Consider the following 15,688-nt stretch of genomic DNA (forward strand, 5'->3'; position numbering starts at 1 on the left):
ACAGAAACATGCATCAAAGGATGGGATTGAACTTGCCGTCTTCGTAGCCTTCGGGAAGGTCCTGTCCTTCGGGCTCGGGGTCGCGGAACTGGTCCTCGTTCCCTTGCTCGCAGTACTGCTCGTCGACGGGCTCTCCTTCGTTCACACCGTGGTCTACGACGCATACAAACAAACACACAATCAAGAAAAAGAAATAAAAGTTTTATCGTTGAGCTCGAGTCGGAAATAATTAAGATATGGAGGTAGGAGTAATATTTTTAGGGGCTTATTGGATAGCATCGGCTGAAATATTATTGGGAATGGTGTGGTCGAGTTTCAGAATAATTGGAGGATTTTTGGTGCATGAAATGATAGATTAAAGAGGTGTTTAAGGGCTAAACCAGGGTTCAAGAAGAGATGAAAATGGGATGAATGGATAGTATATGATTTTATAGGAATTTAGAAAGAAGAATCACTTAAATCGGAGTTTGGATGGGTGAGATATTATAGGTATAAGATTGGGTATTATTTATTCCGAAAATAGAAAACAATATTGATTTAGGTGCTGCGTGGGCTGTGTGGCGAGTGATTCCTTTGGGCTGGACGGCCCAACATTGATTTTAACTCAGATAGAAATATGCCGACACATGCTTAGGGGAGCAGAGGAGACAACAGCACAGCTCGCGTTCCTCTTTTCTGCCACAACGCCATGGCAGCAGGCTCAAGCTCTCGGAGCTTTTCCAAAACGTCATTTCCAGCCACGGTTCTCGAATATGAGCATGGGAAGAGAGAGGAGGGAGAGGGGGTTCCACTTTGGTGGCTCCGAGCATGGGTGAGCGGGTGGAAGGTGGTCGGCCACGGGCGGCCATGGACTGCGAGCTCGTGGGGAGCTCACTGGTGGAATGGAGAGGGGAGGCTGTGGGTTGGGGATGGTCTAGCAGGGTGTGGAGGTGCTTACCTCGAGAGGAATTGAACCAAGGTGGCCTGGTTGGAGAGATCAAGAGATCGACGAAGAGTCTGTGGCTCTGTTTGTGGAGAAAACAGAGGAGCGAGGAAGAAGGTGAGCAGGATGGCTTTGGCGAGCTCGGGATGGCGATGGAGGGCGGTCTGGGGTGCCTTTTATAGGCGGAGAAGTCGAGCTCGGCCGGTGGCGCCTTCAATCCCGGCGACTGTGGCCGCGGCCGCTCGGCGTCAACACGAACAGCAGCAAGCTTGTAGCTGAGGCGACGTCGGCATTGAAGCGGCAGCAACGAGGCGGGCTTGGCCAGCGAGAAGGCTGCAGCGAGGTGGGGCTCGGCAGTGGGCGGCACGGCGTGGTGTCGGCGGCAGCGTGCGGTCCCGTCGCGGGCCGGCGTGTCGCGGTGTGCGTGAGCGCGTGGAGCGGTGAGTGTGCGTGCGCAGTGGGGCAGGGGAGCAACGGCGCGCTGCGCGGCGAGCAGCGGCCTGGCGTTGCCGTGTGAGCGGCTAGCCCGTGTGCGCGCGCGTGTGCGCGTGCGCGTGGCGGCGTCGCGGCTCGTGCGCGTGTGCGGGGTGCGCGCGGGCAGGAGGTGCTGAGCCGGTGCGTGCGCGGCTGGGCGGCGTGGCGAGCAGCGATCGGGGGTGCGGGAGCGGGGCGAGCGCGCGCGGGCAGGAGCAGGCCGGAGTGGGGAGTGGCGCTCGGGCGTGCGGCACGGGAGAGGAGGAGGGAGTGCGGGCCGGGCGCGCGACAGGGGAGAAGGGAGAGGGAAGGAAGGAGAGAGGAAAAGAAAAGAAGAAAAGAAAAAGGAAAATGGGAAAAAGAAAAAAAAGGAGGGGATAGAGAAAAAGGGGAGGGAGAGGGAGAGGGATTAGCGCCGGAACCGGCGCTCGGTCGGCCATGCGCGGCGCCTGGGCGCGCGTGAGCGTGATGCGCGGGTCGAGGGAGAAATAGGGCGGTGGATTTGGCTATCGGGGTTGGGTTCAACAGGGATCGGGAGATCAGGCGGAAAAAGAGAGAGTTCCGGAAAAAAAAAGTTAGGGAAACTTTGAGCTCCACGACGAACACTCGATTTGAAACTAATTAACGTACGATTTAATTTAGCGGATTTTTGGGATGTTACAAACCTACCCCACTTAAAATGAATCTCGTCCTCGAGATTCGGCTGGCTCCTAAACAGGTGGGGAAACTCCTTCTTCAGAGCGTCTTCGTGTTCCCACGTCGCTTCTTCCACACCGTGTCTGCCCCACTGGACTCTGCAGATCCGTACTTCGGAGTTTCTGGTCCTCCTGGTGACAGTATCTAGAATCTTGACCAGTATTTCTTGGTACCGCAGGTCTGGCTGTAAATCTATCGTTTCTACAGGCACGTGCTCTGCCTCGGGTACCCTCAGACACTTTCTTAATTGTGAGACATGAAATACTGGATGGATATCCGACATTTCCTCCGGTAGCTCTAGGCGGTATGCTACTGCTCCAACTTTTTTTAGAACTTGGTATGGTCCAATGTACCGAGGGGCCAGCTTCCCTTGTACCTGAAATCTTCGGGTCCCTCGGATGGGTGACACCTTGAGATACACGAAATCTCCCGGGTTGAAACTTATTTCCCGTCTTTTCTTGTCCGCGTAGCTCTTTTGCCTTGACTGGGCTGCCTTCAGCTTTTCTCTAATCTCAGCAACTCTTTCTTCCGCTTCTTTTATAAGCGCGGGCCTGACTAGGGCACGTTCTCCAACTTCTGACCACATCAGCGGTGTCCTGCACTTCCTCCCGTAGAGAGCTTCAAACGGTGACATGCCCAAACTTGCTTGGTACCCGTTGTTGTATGAGAACTCAGCATAGGGTAAACTCTGTTCCCAATCTTTGCCATAAGTGAGGACACACGCTCTCAGCATATCTTCTATAATCTGGTTTACCCTTTCTGTCTGGCCATCCGTCTGCGGGTGGTAAGCGGAGCTAAAATCTAACTTGGTGCCCATGGCTTTATGCAAACTTTTCCAAAATATAGAGGTGAACTGGGTCCCTCTATCAGAAACAATTCGGCTGGGCACACCATGTAACTTCACTACGTTTTCCACATAGAGTTTGGCTAACTTCTCTCCGCCGTAATTGGTTCGTACGGGTATGAAATGAGCTGATTTAGTAAGTCGATCCACTATTACCCATATGGAGTCGTGTCCTTTCTGGGTTCTGGGCAAGCCCACCACAAAGTCCATTCCTATTTCATCCCATTTCCATACCGGGATGGGTAGGGGTTGCAGCAATCCTACTGGCTTTTGGTGTTCAGCTTTGATCCTTTGACAAGTATCGCACCGGGCGACAAATCGTGCAATATCTGCCTTCATCCCATTCCACCAATATTTTTGTTTTAAGTCCATATACATTTTGGTGGATACTGGGTGAATGGAATATGCCAAGTTGTGAGCTTCATCCATGATCATCTGCCTGAAGTCTCCTTTCTGGGGTACACAAATTCTATCTTTATACCACATGGTTCCCTTATTATCCACTCTAAAATCCGGTGGCTTATTATCTCCAGTCTGTCTCTGGATTTCCATCAGCCCCTTATCCGATCTTTGTGCCTTTCGGATTCTATCTTCTAGCGTGGATTGAACGTTCAGCACTTGGCTGGAACCTCGAGGGACAATGTGCACATTTAATCGTGCCATTTCCCCTCGTAGATGATCATCCTTGGGTCCATAGGATTTCCGACTTAGGGCATCGGCTACTACGTTTCCTTTCCCCGGGTGGTAATGGATTTCCAAGTTATAATCCTTAACCAATTCCAGCCATCTTCTCTGCCTTAGGTTCAGATCCGGCAGGGTGAAAATGTATTTCAGGCTCTTATGGTCAGTATAGATTTCGCATTTATTCCCGATCAAATAATGCCTCCAAATCTTAAGAGCGTGTACTACGGCTGCAAGTTCCAAATCGTGGGTCGGATAGTTCTGCTCATGAGACCTGAGCTGGCGGGAAGCATATGCAACAACTTTCCCGTCTTGCATCAGTACGCAACCCAATCCTTGTCGGGACGCATCACAATAGATAACAAAATCCCGATGAATATCTGGTAGGGTCAGTACTGGAGCGGTAGTCAATCTTCGCTTCAGCTCCTGGAAACTCCTTTCACATGACTCTGTCCAGGTGAATTTCTTCTCCTTCTTAAGCAGCTCTGTCATGGGTCGGGCTATCTTGGAAAATCCTTCAATGAATCTACGATAATACCCAGCTAACCCAAGAAAACTTCTGATCTCACTGACGTTGGTCGGTTGCTGCCAGTTGGAGACCGCTTCAACCTTTTCGGGATCCACTGCTACTCCTTCCGCGGTCAGAATATGACCAAGGAAGGCTACTTTCTCCAGCCAGAACTCACACTTGCTGAATTTGGCGTATAGCCTATGCACTCTCAGCTTTTCCAAAACTACCCTCAGGTGCTGCTCGTGCTCCTGAATGCTCTTCGAGTAAATAAGTATGTCGTCGATGAAGACTACGACAAACTTATCTAACTCGTCCATGAACACCTTGTTCATGAGGTTCATGAAATAAGCAGGCGCATTTGTCAGACCAAAAGACATCACAGTGAACTCAAATTGCCCGTATCGGGTGACGAAGGCTGTCTTCGGGATATCGCTTTCTCTAATCTTGAGTTGGAAATATCCGGACCTGAGATCAATCTTGGAAAAATACTTGGCTCCTTTTAACTGGTCGAAAAGGTCGTCGATCCTGGGAAGGGGGTACTTGTTTTTGATAGTGACTTCGTTTAGTGCCCGGTAATCCACACACAACCTCATACTTCCGTCCTTCTTCTTGACGAATAGTACCGGGGCTCCCAAAGGAGACGAACTTGGTCTGATAAAGCCGATTCGTTGTAGTTCTTCTAATTGTTTCTTTAGTTCGCCAATTCAGAGGCTGTCATTCTATAGGGTCTCTTGGCTATAGGGGCAGTTCCAGGAACAAGGTCAATAACAAATTCTACATCTCTATCCGGTGGCATACCGGGAAGTTCTTCGGGGAAAACATCTGGGTATTCATTCACTACTGGGACTTCTTCCAAGGACTTGGCTTCCATGCTAAAAACCATTGGGTTTAATCCACTTTCCCGGGTATGGCAGGTCACTCGTATTCCTTCTGGGTTTGTTAGATGTACCACTTTGTCAGTACAGCCTATGAGACCATTATGTCGGCTTAACCAATCCATTCCAAGGATCACATCTATCCCTTCTGACTTAAGTACTACTAGGTCCGCTAGAAATTCTACCCCACTTAAATTGATCCTTACCCGTAGACAACCCAGTTGACACCTGATGTCTCATCCGGGCGTCCGGGTTAATAGGGGTGTCTTTAGTAGTACTGTAGGTATTTTATGTTTCTCCACAAAACTTGAGGATATGAATGAGTGCGATGCTCCAGAATCAAACAGTACTGTTGCAAGAGTTGAGCTGACTAGGTACTCACCGAGTACTACGCCCTGAGCTCCTTGAGCTTCCTGTGCGTCGATGTGATTGACGCGGGCTCGTCCAAACGACTGCTGAGGCTGCCTCATTTGTTGACTGTTGTTGTTGTTGCTGTTGCGGATGGGCACTCGGTTGGCACCGGTCAGGATTGGCTTTGGTCCGTTCACCGTGTTGGAGAAGGCTGATGTAGCGGGCTTGTTCTTGGCATAGGGGCAGTCGGCGATGAAATGTCCCGTCTCTCGACAGTTGAAGCAGGCCCTCACATTGCTGTTGTTGGTGGTGACCTGGCTTGCATTACTCTGCGGGGCCCTCATGGTGTTCTGGCTTCTGGGCTGAGTGTTAGGGGCTCGTGGTCCTGTCACTTGAGACTGAGTTCTGTACTGCATTGGGGCTTGGGACCTTGGTGCGCTGTAGCTGAAGCTTCTGGGCTTCTGGAAACGATCCTGCTGGCGCGACTTGCTCTCCAGGAATTTGCGCTTGTTCTCCTTCCTTTCATCAATCTTGGCCTTTTCGGTGAGGATTGCCTTGTTCATCAAGGTATTGAAATCAGGATAGATCTGAGGGGTGAGCAGGGTCCTGAGTTTTGGGTTTAGTCCCTTCTTGAACATATCATGCTTCTTCTCGTCGTCGTTCACTTCCTCTGGTGCATAACGAGCCAGCTCCATAAACTGGTGGGTATACTCTTCTACCGTCATACTTCCCTGCTGAAGTGCGCGGAATTCATCTGTCTTGCGCTTCATGGTGGCCGAGGGGATGTGATAACGGCGGAACTCCCTCACGAATTCATTCCAAGTGATGGTGGAGGCATCTCTGGCAGCAGCGCAGTAATTCTCCCACCAGGCTAAGGCTGACCCGGTGAATTGATGTGCTGCCAGCAGAACTTTATCTCGATCCTGACACTCGAACGGCTCAAGCTTCCTCTGGATCACACGCAGCCAATCATCTGCATCCAAAGGGTTGCTGGATCCAGCATAGGTGGGTGGCTTGGTCCTCAGAAAAGCTGTCAGCTTGTCATTCATGGCTTGTCCTCGTGGCTGCCGGTTGACAAGGGCATTGGCCAGTGTTTCTAGGATGAGGGTCTGATTGTGGATTATCTGTGCCAGGTCCCCGAGAGGTGGCGGTGGTGGTGGCAGTGGCACTTCTTGATTTTCTCCTTGGTTCTGGCTCACTTCTTGCTCATCCTGGGGAGGGTTCTGTCCATCCGGCTGCACTCCCAAATTAGCGACTGGAGGGATCCGGTTGCGGGAGGCCCTCGTGACGCTCCGGGAAACCATCTGCAGATCGAGTGGATTGAGACTAAGATTAGGTGATGTTTAAGTTGTTTAATTCGTATTTTTGAAAAGGCAGTATCTAACTACTACCGAAAGCACACAACTAACAAGCACACAAAACCAAATAACAAGCACAACAACTTTATTACTGCAAGGGAGGGTACAACACGGGGCAAGACCAAACGCGCACTACACGTCCGGGTACACAACTTCAAAAGAAACGGGGGCACAGATCTTCTTCGGACCACACGGCTTCATCCCTTGACGGTCGCTAGCACTTTAGGCAAACTCGTCGGCTTGAGTGGGTTCCTCCCTCGGAAGGAAACTCACGTCTTCCGGGGGAATGAGTGGTCCTTGCTCGCCGTCCTCTAGATCTCCGTTTTCCCGGGGTTGCGTTGTGGCTCCTCTTGTGGCGACGGCCGTAGACCTTCCAGGGTTCTCGGGTGGGGCTTGTGGGTTTCCAAAGAGTGGTCCCCATTTTATGACGGGCGTTCCGAGCAGAACGTGGTCTTCCCCAATTGCTGGGACTGGGGTTCCACTGCTAGCCCATTCCTGCATACGCCGGTCCCGGGCTTGCCTATGGCTCTCCTGAGCAACTGCTTCACTGCTGACCGCGGCTGCGGCCCTTGCCTCGGCTTGGACTGCTCAGATCTGTTGCAGTCTTACCGCGAGCTCTGCTTGCTCGGCTCGATGGGTCTGTTCCCTCAGCAAGTTGGCTTGCTCGTGAAAGAGCTAATCCAGGGAGGCTAGGTAGGTAGCCACTTGGTACAGGGGGCCTTCTTCATGGCGGCGCCGTTCCAGGCTTCTCATTCGAGCTTCCCAAACTGGGGTTCTGATGGCCGGCGGAAAGAACCTCATTGGTGCGGGGGCGAGGTGTCTTTCGAAAATCCGGCACAGGTAACGGAGTGCTTTCCTGACGGCTAAGGGATAGGTGTCCTGGTGCCTAAACCCTGTAGCGGTCACTCACCATGGCTGGATGTCGGGGTAGCGGTCACTTCTGGCGATGACTAGGATCACTCTGCAGCGGAGAGTGCCATGATGCTCGTACTCTCTGCTGTAGTACCTTGGGCGTTCCGTGACGCCAAGGCTTTCCAGGGCGTTGATCAAGAGGCTGGGGAAGCTAGGTGCAGCTTGGCAGTCGCCCTGGGTCCATCCTTCCTCAGCCATCTGAAAACAAAGATAGGGTGAATAACTTGCACAAATATTTGAGGTACACAAAGGGAGTAGATGATATTTATTATTGCAACATGGTGGGGTACAACTCCATGGTTACACGATTATTAGGGCAAAGGCTCTAGCTTGGGGTGCTACTCCTATCATGGAGACTCTTCCTCGATCCTAAGAGGGTGCTTCTTCAGTGGGAGATACTGATCCACCAAGTCATCCTCGGTCTGAGTACCTTTATCCCAATGGGTTTCTTCGGGTTCTTCTTCTTCGGTCTGAGTACCAACATCCCAATGGGTTTCCATGGGTTCTTCTTCTTCTTCTTCCTCTATCCATCCACCTATTCCTCTGCGAGCCTCGTACTCTTGCATTCGGGCTTGGAGAGCGGCTAGGGAATTCTCGGCGCGTGTGACTCTTGCCTGTTGTTCTTCCAGTTCCGCCTCTTTTTCTTCCATTTGGACTTGGAGAGCGGCTAGGGAATACTCGGCGTGTACGGTTCTTGTCCGTTGTTCATCCAGCTCTTGGGTTGCCTTTTCTGCTCTGTGGACTTGTCGCTTCAGTCGTGCCGCTTGTTCGCGGTAGAGCTCATCCAGGTTGGTGAGATAGATGGATAGGTGAGAAACCGTGTCTTCTAGGTCTTCTTCTTCTCTTCCAAGTCCTCTCATCCGGGCAATCCATGTGCGTCCTCTTCCTTCAGTCGGCGGGAAAAATCCCATAGGAGTCCGCTGAAGGTGATGCCTGTAGATCACGCGTAGACGTCGCAGGGCTTTGCGGGCGGCTTTTCGATAGGTGTCCGGGAAGCGAAAACCAGTGGTGGAGATGAACCAGGGATCCACATCTGGGTAGCGGGTGCTTCTTGCCACGAAGATCATCAGGTCGCACCGAAGAGTGCCCTTGGAGTCGTACTCCCGGTAGAGAAATTCTGGTGGGTCCACAACTCCGATGCGTTCCAGGTCGAGTATCAACAACTTAGGAAGGCCGGGCTCTGCGTGACAGATTCCGCCGATCCATCCATTGTTAGCCATCTGGAACACGGCAAGAACCAGCGGTGAGTGTTGGTGTGAAAGAAGCATCAAGGAAGGAAAAGTCCTAGTGAAAAGGGCCAGAAAAAGGGTTTCGCTCCTAGGGTCACGTCCTACGGCCAACCTATGGCTCTGATACTACCTGAAGCGTCCCCTCATAAGAGAGAACTAAAATGTGATACAAACATCAGTCCCAGGAGGCTGATGCCACATTTATTACATCAGATGGTTCATTACCATACAAACCTCCGAGGAGGACACTCGATACAGATGATAATAAAAAGTAACCAAACTACGACATAACACCAGACCGCAAACCACATGGGGTCTAGCGCGGGCTCAGAGTACTGCGTCAACGAAAGCATCCCGAATAGGGCCGATTCTACAGGCAAGGCTGGGTGTAGAACGATAACCCTACTCGGCGTCGTCTGGTACAAAGTCTGGGTCTTCCTCTGTAAAAAGTAGGAATGTGGTGAGTACAAACGTACTCAGCAAGTCCAACCACACCCACGGAGGGGATTATATCAGAATAATATGAATAGGTAAATCAAAGGTAAAGTTACGGTTTAATTTGCAGAAAGCTAAATTTTATGCAGGGGTTTATTTAGCAGAAAACATTTCAGAAAGCAGCTTTTAAATTGAGTAACACGGAGTTCAAGTTTTAAACTGCTACCGGACTCCCCGTCCGTCGTAGCACATGGCACAACTGCCGGACATTATTCCAAAACAACTCACACCAGCCCATCCCAATGAAACACTAGTTATGTGACCACACCATAACTCGCCCAATACCGTGGGCACGACTATTCGAATAGCTTTTAACTCTGTAGAGGTGTGCAACTTTACCCACAAACGGATACCACAACACGAGCACCGAAGTGTCGGTGTAGATCCCGACATAGCCATTACCCACCTTAGCTATACCTGACTAGCCATCACGGGATGTACCAAGGGGTCATCGACCGTTCACTTAGGTATAACCGGGCATAAGTCACTCAGGGATTATCCCTTCTCCTTAGCCACCCGTTGCTCTCAGCTCTCCTGATGGCTATCAAATTAACTAGTGGGATTTATGCTAAGCCGTTGCCCATTCAACGGTCGAGTGGTTTGCACGATAGAGGAGTTAGGTGAGATGACACACCAACTCGGTCCTTAGACACGACAAGATGGATATCTCCCTTCTTTGCCCTGCCACATTGGCACGAGCACACCAAATGGCAAATCCGTAGAAATGTCATCCATCCCGTCTAAACTTTCTTTACAAAAACACCACATTTATCCCATCCCACACGCACATACTTTCTTTATAAAATAAATTGTATTATGAGTAAAGTCCTAAGCGTTCTAATATCGATTAACGTCCAAGCAAAATCAGACATTAATCTAGGTGGTCAAGGAATAATCATCACAAATCAAGGGGTGGCTATCCAACCGTGTTTTCATGCAAATAAAACATATGCAATTTTATAAAGCAGGCCATTGGGTTGTGTTTAAAAAAAATAGGACAGAAACATGCATCAAAGGATGGGATTGAACTTGCCGTCTTCGTAGCCTTCGGGAAGGTCCTGTCCTTCGGGCTCGGGGTCGCGGAACTGGTCCTCGTTCCCTTGCTCGCAGTACTGCTCGTCGACGGGCTCTCCTTCGTTCACACCGTGGTCTACGATGCATACAAACAAACACACAATCAAGAAAAAGAAATAAAAGTTTTATCGTTGAGCTCGAGTCGGAAATAATTAAGATATGGAGGTAGGAGTAATATTTTTAGGGGCTTATTGGATAGCATCGGCTGAAATATTATTGGGAATGGTGTGGTCGAGTTTCAGAATAATTGGAGGATTTTTGGCGCATGAAATGATAGATTAAAGAGGTGTTTAAGGGCTAAACCAGGGTTCAAGAAGAGATGAAAATGGGATGAATGGATAGTATATGATTTTATAGGAATTTAGAAAGAAGAATCACTTAAATCGGAGTTTGGATGGGTGAGATATTATAGGTATAAAATTGGGTATTATTTATTCCGAAAATAGAAAACAATATTGATTTAGGTGCTGCGTGGGCTGTGTGGCGAGTGATTCCTTTGGGCTGGACGGCCCAACATTGATTTTAACTCAGATAGAAATATGCCGACACATGCTTAGGGGAGCAGAGGAGACAACAGCACAGCTCGCGTTCCTCTTTTCTGCCACAACGCCATGGCAGCAGGCTCAAGCTCTCGGAGCTTTTCCAGAACGTCATTTCCAGCCACGGTTCTCGAATATGAGCATGGGAAGAGAGAGGAGGGAGAGGGGGTTCCACTTTGGTGGCTCCGGGCATGGGTGAGCGGGTGGAAGGTGGTCGGCCACGGGCGGCCATGGATGGCGGCCTGCGAGCTCGTGGGGAGCTCACTGGTGGAATGGAGAGGGGAGGCTGTGGGTTGGGGATGGTCTAGCAGGGTGTGGAGGTGCTTACCTCGAGAGGAATTGAACCAAGGTGGCCTGGTTGGAGAGATCAAGAGATCGACGAAGAGTCTGTGGCTCTGTTTGTGGAGAAAACAGAGGAGCGAGGAAGAAGGTGAGCAGGATGGCTTTGGCGAGCTCGGGATGGCGATGGAGGGCGGTCTGGGGTGCCTTTTATAGGCGGAGAAGTCGAGCTCGGCCGGTGGCGCCTTCAATCCCGGCGACTGTGGCCGCGGCCGCTCGGCGTCAACACGAACAGCAGCAAGCTTGTAGCTGAGGCGACGTCGGCGTTGAAGCGGCAACAACGAGGCGGGCTTGGCCGGCGAGAAGGTTGCAGCGAGGTGGGGCTCGGCGGTGGGCGGCACGGCGTGGTGTCGGCGGCAGCGTGCGGTCCCGTCGCGGGCCGGCGTGTCGCGGTGTGCGTGAGCGCGTGGAGCGGTGAGTGTGCGTGCGCAGTGGGGCAGGGGAGCAACGGCGCGCTGCGCGGCGAGCAGCGGCCTGGCGTTGTCGTGTGAGCGGCTAGCCCGTGTGCGCGCGCGTGTGCGCGTGCGCGTGGCGGCTCGTGCGCGTGTGCGGGGTGCGCGCGGGCAGGAGGTGCTGAGCCGGTGCGTGCGCGGCTGGGCGGCGTGGCGAGCAGCGATCGGGGGTGCGGGAGCAGGGCGATCGCGCGCGGGCAGGAGCAGGCCGGAGCGGGGAGTGGCGCTCGGGCGTGCGGCACGGGAGAGGAGGAGGGAGTGCGGGCCGGGCGCGCGACAAGGGAGAAGGGAGAGGGAAGGAAGGAGAGAGGAAAAGAAAAGAAGAAAAGAAAAAGGAAAATGGGAAAAAGAAAAAGAAAAGGAGGGGAGAGAGAAAAAGGGGAGGGAGAGGGATTAGCGCCGGAACCGGCGCTCAGTCGGCCATGCGCGGTGCCTGGGCGCGCGTGAGCGCGATGCGCGGGTCGAGGGAGAAATAGGGCGGTGGATTTGGCTGTCGGGGTTGGGTTCAACAGGGATCGGGAGATCGGGCGGAAAAAGAGAGAGTTCCGAAAAAAAAGTTAGGGAAACTTTGAGCTCCACGACGAACACTCGATTTGAAACTAATTAACGTACGATTTAATTTAGCAGATTTTTGGGATGTTACAATTTTGCAGTAGTTCCACAGAGTCCATTTTTGTTTGATGGGTCATTGAGGTAACTACTGGTTGATCATATTTACATGTTTCCAGGCTGACCATTTTCACGCTTGGGAAAGAAATAGAAATCCTGTGTTCAACATTAAATATTTTAACCGTGAACAACTGAATATCCATGTGGTAGGGAAAACCTGGATCCGTTCAATACAACAGCAGATCTCAGGGTATGGGAAGTTCTTGAAAAATGCCATATGAAGGGAGAGATAGAATCAATGGGTGGACTTGACATCCATGTGAAAGAAAGTGGCGTATCTTTTTCAGTAGGCCAGAGACAGCTCCTGTGCCTTGCTCGTGCTATCCTAAAATCATCCAAGGTATGGACTACAGGCTACCAAACCATTGCATCATTGTTTGTAGTGGATACACTACTGATCAAGTAAGTTGTAATTGTTAATGATTCTACAGGTGCTTTGCCTCGATGAATGCACAGCCAATGTTGACAACCAAACAGCCTTGCTGTTGCAAAATACTATCTCTGCTGAATGCAAAGGGATGACGGTTCTCACCATAGCACATCGAATTTCAACAGTGATGAAGATGGACAATATTCTAGTTCTTGATCAAGGCAAACTGGTATGTAGTGGTACTATGCTTACCATTTTGGACTACTAGTGGGCAAAAACAAAGAGGATAAGGGGATGAACTCAGAACAAATGTACCATAATAATGTTTTACAAGAATGATATGATGACAACAATACAAATGAGAAAATCCACATTTGTTTGAAAGAGTTGTTAGCAAAAACAAAGAGGATAAGGGGGTGAACTCAGAACAAATGTACCATAATAATGTTTTACAAGAATGATATGATGACAACAATACAAATGAGAAAATCCACATTTGTTTGGAAGAGTTGTTAAAACACCACATGCACAGAAAAAAAACATGTGTTAAACAAAAAATCAATTAATGTTTTAAGTCAAATGGTAAACAACAGGTTAGGATCTCCAGGCCATGAGTACGCTTTTTTTTAATGCTTAATCCAATTAAAGTGAGGTATTATCTAACTTGTTCATTGCTTCAATTTAGGTCGAAGAAGGAAACCCAGAAGTTCTTATGAATCACAAATCCTCAAGATTTGCTCGATTTGCCAAGGCATCTCAGACGTGATTCTAGGAACATGCTACGCTACTATCTTATATGCTAGGTCTTTCACGTGTTAGCACTTAGTTTGATGACAAGGCGTGCCAGCTCCATTGAGCATGTAAGAACAGCTCAAAACTTTCACCACTAACTAAAGGGTAATAGAAGCTCTGCTATTCTAGATATCCAAACAGAAGCCAAGATTTTCTGAGCCTCTAGATCTTCGAATCGCATGCTCTGGCACTAACAGACCTCTGATCAGGCATCGCGAGTCCACAGATTGACCATACAGAACCTAAGAACTTCTGAAACTGATCAGCTCTTGTTTCTAAAAGAAGTGGGCATTCAAGAGAACTTAACTGCTTTACAGGACTTGATTTCAGTAAATTAGTAAAGTCGCCAAGCACAACTGGGTACCTAATGCAAGTGTGGTGTGTGATATCTTCTAGAGAAAGGATAGATCGACGATAAGCATTAGGCTGTCTCGAACTGATCTAATAAACTTTCACTGAGGCAAACTACTCCAGGATTCAAGATCCATCTTCATATATACAAAGGAGGCAATCCACAACCACGACAGAACAAGGTATCAAAATTAACCCAATTGACTGCACAATCGTAGCTCCAGATCACAACAAGATGAATTCGTCCAGAATGTCAGATTGGATACACCAATTTACAAATTGGATAAACGGGCGTAGAATGATAGGTAGTTAGGGGGGCACACCAGAACAGCATGGCGAATTGGGGACGCATCCTTGGGGTCAGGCGACGTAGACGTAGTCGTCGGGGTCGCGGCGGCTGTGGGGGTCGACGGAGCAGATGACGTAGATGGCGTAGAGGACGCCGGGGAGGTAGCCGAGGATGGTGAGCAGGACGCTGATCCAGAACTCCATCTGCAAGACCCGAAAGGGGGAGAAGCCGACGGTGAGAGCACGGATCGGGCAAGGACGGGAAGGGTGGGAGCGAGGTAGGGGGAGGGACTGACGGAGCAGCAGCCATGGCGGAGGCAGACGCCGAGGGGCGGGAGCAGGACGGAGCACAGGAGCTCCAGGCACCGGCAGCAGCACGAGCACAGGCCCATCTCGGATCGGATCCTCGCGCGCTGCTCTGCTCGCTTGCTTTGCGAGTTCGGGGAATGGGGAACGGCTGGCTATTTCTGCACTTCGAGCGGAAGGAACTCGAATGAAGTTCACCGTGGCACGACGCGGTACAGGCTTATCGCCTGCAAGCTGGGGAGGTCAACGAATGATAGCTTCTCGTGTCAGGTCGAGGTGTGATCTCACTATTGAGGCCCTGTTTGGTTCATGTATAGTACTACTAGCACACATTTCCCGAGAAAAGAATCTTCAATGCATAGAGTACTAAACGAAGTTTATTTGCAAAACCTTTTCACGGATGGGTGTAACTTTTCACGACGAATCTAATGATAGTAATTAATTGATGATTGGCTACAGTTATGCTACAGTAACCATCCTCGAATCGTGCGGTCAAAGACCTCATTAGGTTCGTCTCGCGAAGTAGAACACGGCTGTGGAGTTAGTTTTATAAATTATCTTTATTTAGTACTCTTAATTATTGGTCAAAATTTTTGTGCTACTTGCGCTAACCTAAACCAAACAAGGCCTGAGCTAGGATCCAGATCTGATCTCATAATAAGGTTGAGCTGGCTGGCCACGAACTTGATGATCTGGATGTTCAGAAATAAGGCAGAAATGATTCCGTCGATTGAAGCCGACATCCACCCTGCCCGTCGCCACCATTTGAGAGATTTCAATATTTGGTTCCAAAGCCTTCATTCGTTTGCCAATTTCTGTTCTACAAAGAAGCTTAAACTTTTGTGTTGTTCTCAGATTTCCAGTGACGAGGCAGCGTCCGTCAAAGTATAATTGAGCTCTACCACTACATGATCTGCTTCTGCTGTGCCTCCGTCGCACCTCCGTCGGGGAGGTGGAGTTTATGCATTACCAAACTCAACTTATATTATTGGCAATTTTTTTTGCCCTGAATGTCACATCGAACAAAAGGAATTTTTGAACACTAATTAAAAAAAACTAATTTCATAACTCACCTGAAAACCGCGAGACGAATCTTTCGAGACTAATTAATCAGTCATTAGTAAAAGTGGGTTCATGTATCACTTATGGCTGATTATATA

At 50.0% G+C, this 15,688-nt stretch overlaps 2 protein-coding genes across 2 annotated transcripts; one reads left to right on the forward strand and one right to left on the reverse strand.

Annotated features, from left to right (window-relative positions):
* The first annotated feature begins 12,218 nt into the window (after window positions 1–12,218).
* Window positions 12,219–13,721, forward strand: LOC120670223 (ABC transporter C family member 13-like). Its single transcript, XM_039950287.1, has 4 exons — window positions 12,219–12,445; window positions 12,572–12,761; window positions 12,853–13,020; window positions 13,477–13,721. The coding sequence occupies exons 2-4, from the start codon at window positions 12,639–12,641 to the stop codon at window positions 13,555–13,557; spliced, it is 372 nt and encodes a 123-aa protein (XP_039806221.1). The 5' UTR covers window positions 12,219–12,445; window positions 12,572–12,638; the 3' UTR covers window positions 13,558–13,721.
* A 318-nt stretch (window positions 13,722–14,039) lies between these two features.
* Window positions 14,040–14,807, reverse strand: LOC120670224 (hydrophobic protein OSR8-like). The gene is made up of 2 exons (XM_039950288.1): window positions 14,519–14,807; window positions 14,040–14,426 (listed from the first exon to the last, which is right to left on the reverse strand). Exons 1-2 carry the CDS (start codon window positions 14,612–14,614, stop codon window positions 14,295–14,297), a joined length of 228 nt encoding a protein of 75 aa, XP_039806222.1. The 5' UTR covers window positions 14,615–14,807; the 3' UTR covers window positions 14,040–14,294.
* Window positions 14,808–15,688: the final 881 nt, after the last annotated feature.

This window comes from Panicum virgatum, chromosome 4N, assembly GCF_016808335.1.
Source record: "Panicum virgatum strain AP13 chromosome 4N, P.virgatum_v5, whole genome shotgun sequence".
Classification (NCBI taxonomy): domain Eukaryota; kingdom Viridiplantae; phylum Streptophyta; class Magnoliopsida; order Poales; family Poaceae; genus Panicum; species Panicum virgatum.